This window comes from Solea senegalensis, linkage group LG8 (assembly GCF_019176455.1).
Source record: "Solea senegalensis isolate Sse05_10M linkage group LG8, IFAPA_SoseM_1, whole genome shotgun sequence".
NCBI classification, from domain to species: domain Eukaryota; kingdom Metazoa; phylum Chordata; class Actinopteri; order Pleuronectiformes; family Soleidae; genus Solea; species Solea senegalensis.
The window spans coordinates 17,840,087-17,852,813 of NC_058028.1; the positions used below are offsets into that span (position 1 = coordinate 17,840,087).

The window sequence follows — 12,727 nt, forward strand, 5'->3', positions numbered from 1 at the left end:
AACACAGACACCCAGGGTACTCAATTGGCTGAGCATAAATTACAAATGGAGGATCTACTGTGAAGGCTTTTTAAAGGTGCACTTGCATGTTCGGAGAGGGGAAAAGTAACTAACCTTCATTTTATACACCTGACTACATGCAAATCCTCCATGCTTGTCAGCGGAGAACTGTCTCCTCTTCATTACAGGCATACGAACCAACTGATTCAAACAGTTAAGCTCAATTTTACATGTAAAGGACCATTGCATCACCACACAGGCTTGGGATCAAAGACAGGAGAGAAGTGAGGCTAAATGAATGTAAGAAAAGCTTCAGTGTAAAGCCTTACAGTTTTCAGCTTCATCACATGTCCTACAAACCTTTCTTTCGTTTCTAGTTATCCTTGTCTTTCAGCAAACAGCAAATAAACAAACTGGCTTTCAGAAAAATGGTTTTAAAATATGGCAGTAAAAGACAGACAGAAGAACAACTTATCTGAACCATGTCAGCTGTATCAAAAGACTTGCTGTGAACGACAGAGCCCCTGCTTTCGCTTTTTCACTTGCGCCCAGCAGTTGAACGAGAAATGGAGTAGCTGTCAGAATGTTCTATTACATTGTGCACTCTATGACAACAGCTCAGCACTGTCCAGACTGATTAGTGACACCGCTGCCCATGAAAACAAATCACCAGATCATTGCTCATCAACAGTGGCCTTTCTTTATCCTATTTTTCTTTCCAGTTATCATCAGTGTGCAATATTTTATCCACTTACACTGCCGTGTATTTCTCTTTCACCTTCACACACTTGCTCTCAACATTTACACAAATTCCTACTGTACATTTTCATCTCTTTCAAGGTGGCACACACAAATGTAAAATCTGTCTCAAACTGGTCAAAGACTATGCTGCATTTCACAGACATGGCGCTCAGGCAGTATTCCTTTCCTGATGGGAAGGGATTTATTAATTAAACAGACACACCTCAAAAAAGTGTAGTTGTTTCCTGTGTCGCCTGCTAAATGTTAAAGACACACAGAGAACCCATTATTTATTTAGGGCAGGAATCAAAATTACACACCGGCAGCCACACACAAACACACAAGAGCGTCGCCGTATCTCAGAGCCAGTGGAGTGCTAAATGTTGCAGTATTTCAGCGTGACAGGAAACACTGTGTTTATGTGCTTATCGTTTGCGCTGCCTCGACGAGATGGCCCTATCGCCAAGCTGATGAACGGCTTTTTAATTACTGAGAAACAAAGTAGTGTTCATATCCGAGGACATAAACGCCCAAAATATATCTCCTCAAGCATTAATTTGCCAACATATAGCAAACGTGTTTGGCAATAAGGAATTTGAGGCAAAAGAAGTACATAATGTGGAAAGAATCACTCTAATCATACCACAGCTCCAAAATACTGTAGCTATGCAGCCTGTAAATATTTGTGTGTGTGTGTGTGCACTGCTGTTTGAAGGAGTCTCTGTGTCTCATTCAAACTTTCACGGAAGCTGTCTCTGAGTTATGTGCTCATATATTGTGATATACGCCCCTATTACGCTGTTCTCCATAATTTCACATTGGGTAACACATCTCTGAGTCATTTATGAAATGAGATGAAACAAGGTGAACTTGGAATGGGGAATAAAACAATCACATTAATAAGCAGTGTTTGTTTTCATTCTGCAAATTAATTTCCTGCTCATACAGACGGCGATGCCCCTCGATCTGTATTTGTTGGATAATGGACATAGTAATGGAGCAGGTACATACTCTGGAATGAAATGGGGAGAGAAAAGAAATGCTATTGCGTTTGTGTGCGTGAGTGCGCGTGTGCGCTGTCCAATCCATTTAAAATTAACGTGAAGATGCGCTTGTTAAGATTTTTAAATGTACAATATTCTAATACACGGCGACGCTAACAAACAAAGCAGTAACGGCCTAATACAAATCTGTAGCAGCATGTGTTTTTGTGTCTGTGTGTGAATGTGCTTGTGCTCTGCACAGCAACAGTGACTGACAGACTACTGAGTGATGGGGTTACACCACTGCTCACCTGCTTAACTGACTTTTATTACACGTTCAAAATGAATTGGCATAAACAGCTTTTGAAGTCACAAGAAGGACAGTTACAGGCAGTGTTGTAAACACGGAGATACTGAGTATATGCTTTTTCACAATAAAGGGATGCAATTTATAAATTTGCTAACACTTTACAGTGCAGTGCAGTAACAATATGGAAATAATACTATAGTAATCTATCTGTATCTATAATAAGAAAGTAATACATGTTATTACAAATCATGGCTTGGTGATACTAATGGAAATACTGTAATGGGGAGAACTTGTGAATTCTGGTGCTGAAACATTTTCAAGTGAAATGAATTCTCATTACCAAGCTATTTCCTGGAACTGACATGTTTTAACTGTAATATTATTTCCTTATTGCCACAGGTTTCCAATTAATATTAAAAATTTGAATTACAAATATAACGGTATTACAGTATAAGTAATATTACTATCACGTTGTTACTCATACTGTGATGAAAAGTGTCTCTACATTTATGTCAAAGTTCTGACATAAATTGACACAAAAAAGAAGAAGCTATTCATGGTTTTGTCAACCTATTGCTGCTGCTCAGCATATCTGCCATCATTTCCCCAACTATGCTGCCATTATGCTGCCCCCAGTAGATGTTCCTTCCATGCATTCGCCTTAACACCACAGCTTCTCTCTCAATCAGAATCAATCTAATTTACAACTGCACAAAATCTAGCAACAGTGGAAATAATAATGTATAGACTCCTGGTTTTGCTGGTAAGAAACTGTGAGAGTGTTAACATATTCCACTCTCACAGTTGCCCACCCCTGGTGTCCACAAAAGTCTCGGACTCTATGTCCATGCATGGTCCCGCTGGCTGGCCTCAATGCACAATGGTAATGTCCTGCTCTGCCTGAAGGAGGATTAAGCTGGAGGCAGAGTTAAAATAGTGGACTCTACAACTCACTATGCATCACTATGGACAGGCACACTAACACTGGTTTATTATAAATGAAGATCCATATCAGTGAAAAAGTGTATCTATTCCAACCCCACACAGTTTAAAGGTGTTGTTGTTTTTTCAATACAACTCAATTGCTCACTGAAGGACAGGATCTTGTGATGTGAATGCTCACTGAACTGTATCATGGGAGTACAGATGAACATACAGTCCATCTGTTTGGAAGAGTAATTTTTACAAGCCTCTGGAACAGCCCACATACAGTAACTGTCTTTCAGAGATACAAAAAGTTACTTCTCACCTTTATCACTGGCTTCTGTAATCCCCACCTTTCCTCACTGCCTCAGCCTCTCAAAATAAACTACAGTATACATTTTAGTGGTGAAGGAAATACAAGCGTTATCGAGTGGAAAATCTGTAAACCTCTGTAAATCTCCCTTTAATTACTCAAAAAGTTGAAGACAAGTCAGACTGAAAATACAGCCATACATGCAGGGGTTCAAGGGTGCAGAGCGCCATCACACCTTGTAGTGTTGATTATGATTAGGAATGGGAATCGGCATCACTGAAATCACTGGATTGAATATCGGACGGATAAAAATGGAAAATACAATACAATACAATACAAAAATACTTTGTGGTATTGTCCCATCCCTAATTATGATTGGGTGAAAATAACAAAAGAAAAAAAACTAAACATTTGTTTTTTTTATTAGCTATTTCATTGTTTATTTAACATCAAAAACGATCCATGTGTAGTTCCTTATTAATGTCTTTAACTAATGGTCTTTAACCATCAATTTCAGGGAAGAGAAAATATGAGTTGAGAGTAAGAAGTGTCTATAGGGCTCCTCTGACCTTTACAATAATCCACTACATGGACAAGAGCCTATTTTATCTATAAGTGGTGTTTTAAAATGTCTGACTTCTCCCTTTTTCCTTCCATGGCAACCTTTCTTTGACCTTTGTCAGTAGAGAAGACATTCTATCACTTAGTCTCTCCTCCGTGTGCTTTCTGTTAACTTCACAGTTGTTGACGTCTGTTCTCACCATGTATGCTTCTCTCATGTCTCCTTATTAGTCACCAGCTCTCTCTCCTATATGTTTGGGTATCTGTTCAGACACCTTCTATGAACAGATACCCGTCTCTGTCTTCCCACTACAGCATCCATGAACCTCCTACCTTATGATAGCTATTTCTGTTATGAGTTAAAGTGGGTGGAAAAGCAGTATTTTGGTGGCAAAGACTGAAACAGAAATATTAAAACTTTTTGGTTCTAAAATAAATGACACAAATGAATACTAATAATGAAAATATTTGACAAACATGTTGGCCAATTAAAATGAAACCAACTTCTAATTAATTTATTCTGAACTTTGCTGCGCAACTGTCACAACTGGCTGTATTGTGATTCTTTTTATATATTAAGATCTGGAAAATGTTTTAAATGATTCTGTATGAAAATGTTGACATTATTATAGTTATTTTTAAGCACCGCATGACTGTCACCACATGCTAAAACAATACACGTACATATTCAATCACTCACTTGGAATGAATCATTTACTTAATTGCTGAGGTTGTTGCTCTTGATTAATGCCTGTCGCCATGTCCATAATGAGACTTATAAACAACCCTGTGCAAACCAAACCACAACAAACTCAAAACAAAGGCATGATGTTAAAGGGACAATAAAAGAGGCAGTGGGAATATTGGTGCAATTAATTGGAACTTAAGTCAGAATTATGAATCTCCCCCTTCTGTTTCTATTACAGCTGCTGCAGCACCGCCTGCACACTTGGATCCACTATCCTCTCCTTTCTTTCTTTTTTACTCACAACTCTTTCCTCAGCTTGCTGCTTTCCACTATCTAACTTCCATGTTCACCTTCCCACTTAAGTCTGCCCTCTCTCCTACTCCCCCTACCTTTTCCAGTACACTAACTGTGATACTTATACTCACCCCCTCTCCTCCTTCTCTTTGCTCATGCTCTCTTTCAGCTGCCGCAGTTTCTCCTCCATGTCATTGTTCTGCCTGGTCAAAGTCACAGTCTCCATCTGCAGCTCTTTCAGGTCCCTATAGTAATGTATACACACACACACACACACACACAGTCACATATGTGCAATCAATCAAATACAAATGACCTCCTCCGTCGGTTGGGACAGCCAAGTTTTTTTATCAATACGTTCAATTCATCTGCTGCGCCGCTAGATCCCTGTTGCCATGACTGATCTATACTTTATTCAATTACTCACTAGTGTAGGACATCAATTCAGTCAATTACCTGCTGGCAAATGAGAAAGTACAGTAGGAAGTCAGATTTGCATAGTGCATGATTAAGATAACAAATACAGTGCCCTAAAAAGGATCTAAATCCAATTTTTTGTTCTTTCATTGAACTCCATTTTGTGTAATAACCATTCTCTGGGTAGAATATAAATTGAAACAGAAGGGGGAAACTTTGGTAACAAAGTAACTCTAATGGGCTTTTATCAAATACCTTAAATCACATCATTGATCCCATTTCATCTTACCTGCCATTGAGTTTGACGGATGTGGCCTTGTTGTTAGGAAGCACCACAAAGTCATTTAAATTCATGTCTCCTCTTTCTGGGGGCTCAGGTATTCCTCTCGCGTATTTTGCCGTGCCTTTTACAAAGAGTCTTTTCTGCAATAAAAACAACAGTAATGACATAAAACTGGCTATCATGCTGGGCCCATGCTAAATCAAACACTGCCATAAATGAATACGGCTGCAATGAAATGAACAAAATAATGGGGACAGGTTTGCTCAAATGTGTAAGAGGCAATTAAAAAAGCAATTCTGTGTGTTTAAATTGTATCAAGCAGACGTATGTGCTTGACAAATGACTCTTTAAAGCAGTGAAGGCCAATTACAGATATTATTAGACAGCAATGCAGCCATTCCTCCTTGCAACTCAGTTGATAACAGACATTAGGTCAGAGTGATTAGCTACTGTATGATTCACTCCAGGTGGGTAAAAAAGTAACTAACATTTCTTTGTAATAACCTGATATGAAACTTGAGCCCACCGTCAAAAATGGTACAGAATAATGTAGTTGTCAGAAACTTAATGAAACGTGAGATTGTGTAGATTAATAGCTGTCTAACACATTTTTACGGATTATTTTACTTGTTTCAACTGGAAAACCAAAGGTGTAAGTGGTAAAGTTTCATTGTCAATTGCAGCTTTAATATTTGAGAATAAGATAGAGAATAGAAAATAGAGCAGGTTTTCCTTTTATGTGATGTTGCCCTTTGATATTCATGTAGTGTTATCAAAATGGCGATGAGTTACAGGATTTTATGGAATAAAATTAACAATAAGAAAAATCTGAATGAAACAATAGGGCTTCCATGCCTCTGAAAATAGAGTCTAGTTTTTTATTACTTGGGGCTCCAAGGCTGCGGTCAGCCTAATGTTTTGATTCCTACTGTTATTATTATTATTATTATTATTATTCCTATTATTACTATTATTATTGTTGTTGTTGCCTGTAACATTCGACATCCTTACTTAAGGTAAGGTTCATGTCATTCTAACTATTCAATCTAGTTTTAGATATCTGCAATATTTTTTAGGAGTCAAACTGACGCAACATTTGCCATGTGTTTCAGATATCTACAACGTCATTAAGACTAGTCATAATTCAAGTTTGAGATATCTTTAAATATCTTCAATTGATATTGATTGATATTTACACTGTCCTTTTTGGATATCTTGAATTAAGCTTCAGATAGAATTAGAACTTGAATTGTGACTAGTCATAATGGATGTTGTTGATATTTGAAACTGGAATTAGAGATATCCACATGTGAATTGTAGACCCCATACACATGAATGGCAAAATTACGTCAGTTTGTCTGAATTGCAGATAAATAAAACAGTAGTTTTGACTCATAACAATGACATCATCTACAACTACAATTCATACTAGTCACAACCAGTCAAAACGACGTCACAGATATATGGAATGGTTCCAAACTTGTCAAACGTAGCATTTAATTGTTTAAAAGGCTTCATTGCCATAATTTCCGTTGGTGTAACTGAAGAACAGGACACTAGGGACGAGGTAAGATGGAGGCGAAAGGGAGAAAAAGAAGATGAGAGACAGAAACGACTGGAAAATGTGAAAAATGTTTGAAAAACTGAGCTAACGTTAGCAAAACGACGTGCTATGTGCCTGTTATGTGCCTGTTATTTTACCTGGTATCTCTCTGCCCAGAGGTTCCGGCAACTGCACAGTCACGGTGACGCAGACAGGAAGTAAAAGCTAACGTACCTTGCTGGATTAATGTAACGTTACAGCACATTAACTTTAACCGCTGCTAAGTGTGTCTAGCTCACCTCAATCTCCGTGACTCTTCACCTGCTCGTGACAGCGCAGTCAACCTCTCATTTCGGCATCATTTACTGTTCCGTTTCCAAAACGAATGTTTCAACAACACGCCTCACTTCCTGAGCCCCGAGTGTTTGTGTTCCTCGTTACCATGACAACACGTCTCTTGTAACATCCCTGCAGCTGTTAACAATAATGGCCTGAGTTGCTAACGTAGCCTGCAACCTGTACTCCACTCACAGCGACATTTCCCTGCCCGAATTTGTTGACTAATCTTGAACTTTTAAAGAAAAGTTATTATATTATGCCTTTATTTGTTCCGGGAATACATTTTGGCTTCAAAGACATAAAGTCCCCTGTTGCCTCAGTAATCATGGGCAGCGGGACTTTCCCTCTAATTAAAACCCTCACAGCATCAAGATCTTTTTTTTTTTTTGCTCTGATTAGAGCTTTCATCCCTTGTTGCTTTTTTTCCCCCCAACACGCTCTAGAGTTGTCTTTCGTTATCCAAGATGATGTTGTTTAGATCTTTCATGTTGGCAAACTTCAGAGATCAGACGAAAAAATCATTTCCCTTTTGCCCCATAAGATACATTTGCTATGAGTTTGATGAGGGGGTATAGAGTGTATGTGTTTCCCCACAACAGCGCTTATGTTTGTAGCGGCAGCTTATAGTGATTGTTTTTCTCTTTTTCTCTCGTCTGTTTTCGCTCTGTAGTAGTCTGTGTGTGGGTATACTTGTATTTGTAACCTTCTCTAGCACCGTGTCAGCACCATTTGTCCTCATGGAGACCAAAACCTGGACCTCATTATGGCAGAACCTGATTTCTAGGGAACTGGTTGAGTTTAGGGCTAAGATTTGAGGTGCGGTTGGGTTGAAGTTGGGGTTAACTGGTTATAGTTAAGGTTAGGGCTTTTTAATGCAATGTCCTAAGAAAAATAGCTGTGCTCTCTCTATAAGTGTGTGTGTGCCTGGTATTCCTTATGTTGTGGGGACCTAATTCTGTTTACACAGTCACATTTTGGGGACTTGTCTTCCTTATGGGGACACAAATCGATTCCCTATAACTGCATTTTAAGTAGTAATTAGGGTTCATATTAGAGTTAGTCTCCAGAAAAAGAATGTAAGTCAATGCAATGTCCTCTGATGTCATGGTAACCAGTGTGTGTATGTGTCTGTGTGGACTAGGTGCAGTGCTCCTCTGTCGCTCCTCTCCTGACTGATTGTTGCCAAGACACTTGCCATCAATCACATGAATCCAGCAGCGAGCAACTCAAACCCAGTTCCTTATTCACATTGTGTTGCCAACAATAGTGATTAAGTTTATCTCTTTCTTTGAACTAACTCGTGTTTCTCTGTGCTCCAGGTCACTCTCACTTCCTGCTTGTCTAACAGCTCCCCCCCTCCTCATCTGCAGCCTCCAGGCCCCCTCAGTCCCTTTACCTGCCAGCTCCATTATTTGCCCACATTTTCCACTCCGCACAGCTGTGACATCCACCATTTCCCCCTGCTTTGCCCTCTACCTTCGTCAGCTGGAGCCCTCACTCCCACTCTCATCAAATCGCAAATCCTATTCCCGTAAAGTCCTTACTTGATGATTTAACTTTGAAGTTTGTCTTCTCCATATGGCTTCACTCACTAATCCACTTATTAGCCCTAAATGCAAAAATAAGAGTAGCTGTAAGAAAACAAATCAAGAAAAGAAATAATCTGTCTCATAAGTTGATAATATTGCTTTACAATTTAAATAGTTCAATAATGAAATAACAAATAAATGAAAAAATGTATTTGGTAAAATATCAAGCTCATATATTTTGGTTGCATAATGTCCATACTCTATTACCTATTCTATTTTTAATCATGTCAATAGTCAATATTTGTCTATATTGTGCAATCATCGATGTGAAAATGCATGTTTATTATTTATTAATTTTACCTTTATTGTCTTTGCTGCTGTGACACTGCACACTTTTCTGTATAAAGGACTTATTTTATCTTATCGTATAAAGCATCATAAAGCATAAAATAACATGCAAAAAGTAAAAATCCTGCAGCAGCATGTGTAATAATACACATATTATTCCAGGTATAAATCCTGGAAAAATAATGGTACATTCTGTGTAGTATTTTAAAATTTTAATCACACAATAATCATTGTTTAGGCTGATGCAGTTTTAAAGAATTCCACAGGTGTAGACTTATGGACTTAAATGTCAGTGATAAAAAAACAACCTAAAACAGACCTGAAATACTTGGATAACTGAGAAATAAAGTTTATAGTCAATTGATTCCCACTAACGATGGACTTTCTTTTGTAAATATGTGGACAAAACAGTGTATTCATGTAAATGCTGTATATAATACATCCCTTAAGCGTGCTGTAGTCTCCAATCTGTAACATTTTCAATACTGATTGTTAATCTTTGTGTGTCTGCGATAACTGTTGGCGAGAAGCAGCCATTTACCCAGTCCTCATTTGTATTCCCGGGACAAAGTAAAGGAAACTTTCTGTCATCATTACAAACGCACTCGTCTTCTGCAGACCATGCCCCTAAAGTCACTACCTGTTCCAGTGGCTCTATCCTTGCCTTCCATCCTCCCTACCAAACCACAGTATAATTATGGCTCAGCGAATACTGAACACACCTCCACCTCATTCCAAAATCCAGCTTTCTGTCGGCAATGTGACCTATTGCTCCTGCCATCAGGGAAGTGAGGGCGTATGACTTATTGAGCATGCCTGCATGTGTGCGAGTCTGAATGGTCATTTAGGGTCATGACCCTCCAGCTGGATTCTGTCTCCGGTGCTAAACACTGTCTCTTGCTCTTTCTACCTCCTTCCCTCCCTCAGCGCTGACTGGAAAGACAGCAGGGTGTGCAGCAGCATACCGATGAGTGGACGAGTGAAGAAGACAGAGAAGAGAGGAATAAAGGGGGCGAGCGATGCAGAAATGAAGGCTGGAGAGTTGGGGAGCGGAACATAGCAGGAGGCACGTAGAAAAGCAATGCAAGAGGAAGAACAAGAGGGTGACACAATGCATGAAAGGAGGGGTACAACAGCAGAGCGGTGGCAGGGAAAGGACAAGCATTGCACTGTGAAATGTCAAGGCTATTTAATTCATTAGGAGGCAATGATTATGGTGCTGCACTGAATGTCATCTGCTGGGTTAAACATTCCTCAGTGGCCTCATGGTGGATATACATATTGACTGTTTGGCAGTGGTGAGCAATGACAGAGTGGCGGCAAAAATCACAAGCCACAATCATTTTTGTGACTCTACGTGCAGGGGTTGTTGCAGATTATAGCTTATTGACAAAATAATGGGAAAAAAATTGGTTAATAACCTTGAAAAGGTTGGTCGAGAACATTCATCCTGCAATCGCTTACACCTGCTTATTCCTATTCAGATTCACAGGGGGGCTGGAGACTTACCCTGCATGCACAAATGGCAGGAAAGCAGTTCACCTGCCCATTATAGGATTAACACCAAGCAAATGCATTTATATGGGCAATTTTAATCTCCTACTTCACCTGATATGCAGGTCTTCCAACTGTTTGGGGGAAAGCAGAGCAATCAAGGAAGGGACATTAATAAGGAGACAGCTGGTCCACCATCCCGGACCGTCTTGCAGCAAAGTTCACCAATGAATGAATAATGAATGAATATCTTTGTTTTGGTTACAGTCAGTATAAAAAGTAAACATCATTTAGCGAGATCATTTAACACAAATGTGCACAAATAAAAGGAATAGGTTGAATCACATGGCTGATTTTTACCTTGTGCAATACAAGGAAAAACCAAGAAAATCAGAAATGTAGAAAGAAATACATATAACACTGCATTTAAAATTGTAGTGCTGGACTTTCAGTTGGCATTGTAAGCTGTAATTATTTTACATTTCAAACTCAAACCCAACTTCAACTCATCATTGAGTTAATTCCATAACTTTACCCCCACAACTGACACACATCTGTTCTCACTTGTTCTCACTTTGATAGTTTTAAACATAAATAATCCTCGGAAATGATCATTTCCTTCTCTTAGTTTAAAGAATGTCTGAATGAAACCACTGAGACTTGTCCAGCTTCACATGCGTCTATGGCTAAGAAGAGAAAATTATCCTGGCGTCCTCTGTTGCCCCTTTGTAATTTATGTACAGTGTGAAATGTCATTTTGAAACTGGTGACTGATTTTGCCAATTAAAAATGGGAACTTTTGCAATAAGACGCTGTTTACAGACTGATGTACTCATCATTAGAATCCAATATATTCCTAATTTCTGGCAATGGAGGTTTCAGGGCCTTCAACCCCAATTTACTCTAAAGGTGGAACCATCTAAAAAAAAAAAAGAGAGATTTCTTCTCATTCTCATCACTGAAAAAGAGTAACCCCTTTCAACCCGTGACTGTGAAAAGAGGAACTCAGTGGACATGCCCGTCTAAAAGATGTCAGCTCGATGATGAGGAGGCCGACAGGGCAGAGAATAAGGATCAGTGCTTCTGCTTCTGCTGGTCACCGTTTGACAAGAACATGGACAAGAATACTTGCCCAGGTCCATGACATCATGAAGACAGTTCATTGGATTTTCACTCTTAATGGCTCTCTTCTGACTTCCTGCTGGCATGGCTTGTGTTTACCTGGTGTGATATTATTATACAGCATGTGAGTGGCATGTGCAGGTGGGAGCAACTGTATGCTTTAAATCCACCGGCATATTATAGACAGAAGAAAAGAAACGTCTTGTCACTGAGAGATCTTGTCAAAGTGGCCGGCAGCAGAGATGAAAGAAAAAAAAACAAAGAGTAAGATTATTTGATAGCTCGACTGACCAAAAGAGTGAGGAGGTGACTATGGATCGAGAGGAAGATGGGAAATAGAAAGAAAAGAGCTAGAGAATGAGTGGCAGTCACTGCATGTCACTGAGAAAGAGAGAGAGGTAAAGAGAGCTCTGGGGGTGGGGAGGGAGGAAGAGAGGCCAGAGGGTTGCACGCCAAGACAAGTGAGAATTGAGAGGTTGTATCACGGAGCGACAGAGAGAGAGAGAGAGTGTAAGGATGAGATGAAGGTATGGGGGGGAGCACTGAGGAATGCACGTGAGTGGTTCTTCATCATGTGCATTAGCCTTAGTAGATGACTCTGTGTTACACCCCCTGACATTCTCTCTCTTTCTCACACACTCAAAGTAAATACAGTACAATCGAGATGAGTCACAGCTCAGCTTTGGGACTGGTTGATGGGAGGAGACAGTGATGCAGAGATAATAGTTTAAATGAGATGAATGGGCAGAGAGGTGGACAACGAAAGCCCTGTTCAATAACTACGTATAATAACACAAATTTTACAAAAATAAATTCACATGACGACAAAAAAATGATG

At 39.4% G+C, this 12,727-nt stretch overlaps 1 protein-coding gene across 3 annotated transcripts in view; it reads right to left on the bottom strand.

Moving 5' to 3' along the window:
* Positions 1-7,511, bottom strand: part of zbbx (zinc finger, B-box domain containing) — a 52,809-nt gene extending 45,298 nt beyond the window's left edge. The window contains exons 1-3 of one of the 3 annotated variants that reach the window (XM_044032046.1): positions 7,357-7,506; positions 5,521-5,654; positions 4,946-5,059 (exon numbers count right to left, since the gene is read on the bottom strand). In XM_044032046.1, the coding sequence (XP_043887981.1) occupies positions 4,946-5,059; positions 5,521-5,585 (179 nt within the window). In that variant the 5' untranslated portion in view covers positions 5,586-5,654; positions 7,357-7,506. Of the gene's footprint in view, positions 1-4,945; positions 5,060-5,520; positions 5,655-7,215; positions 7,336-7,356 lie in introns of those variants that run through there. The other 2 variants (XM_044032049.1, XM_044032051.1) reach the window with 2 other exon arrangements.
* Positions 7,512-12,727: the final 5,216 nt, after the last annotated feature.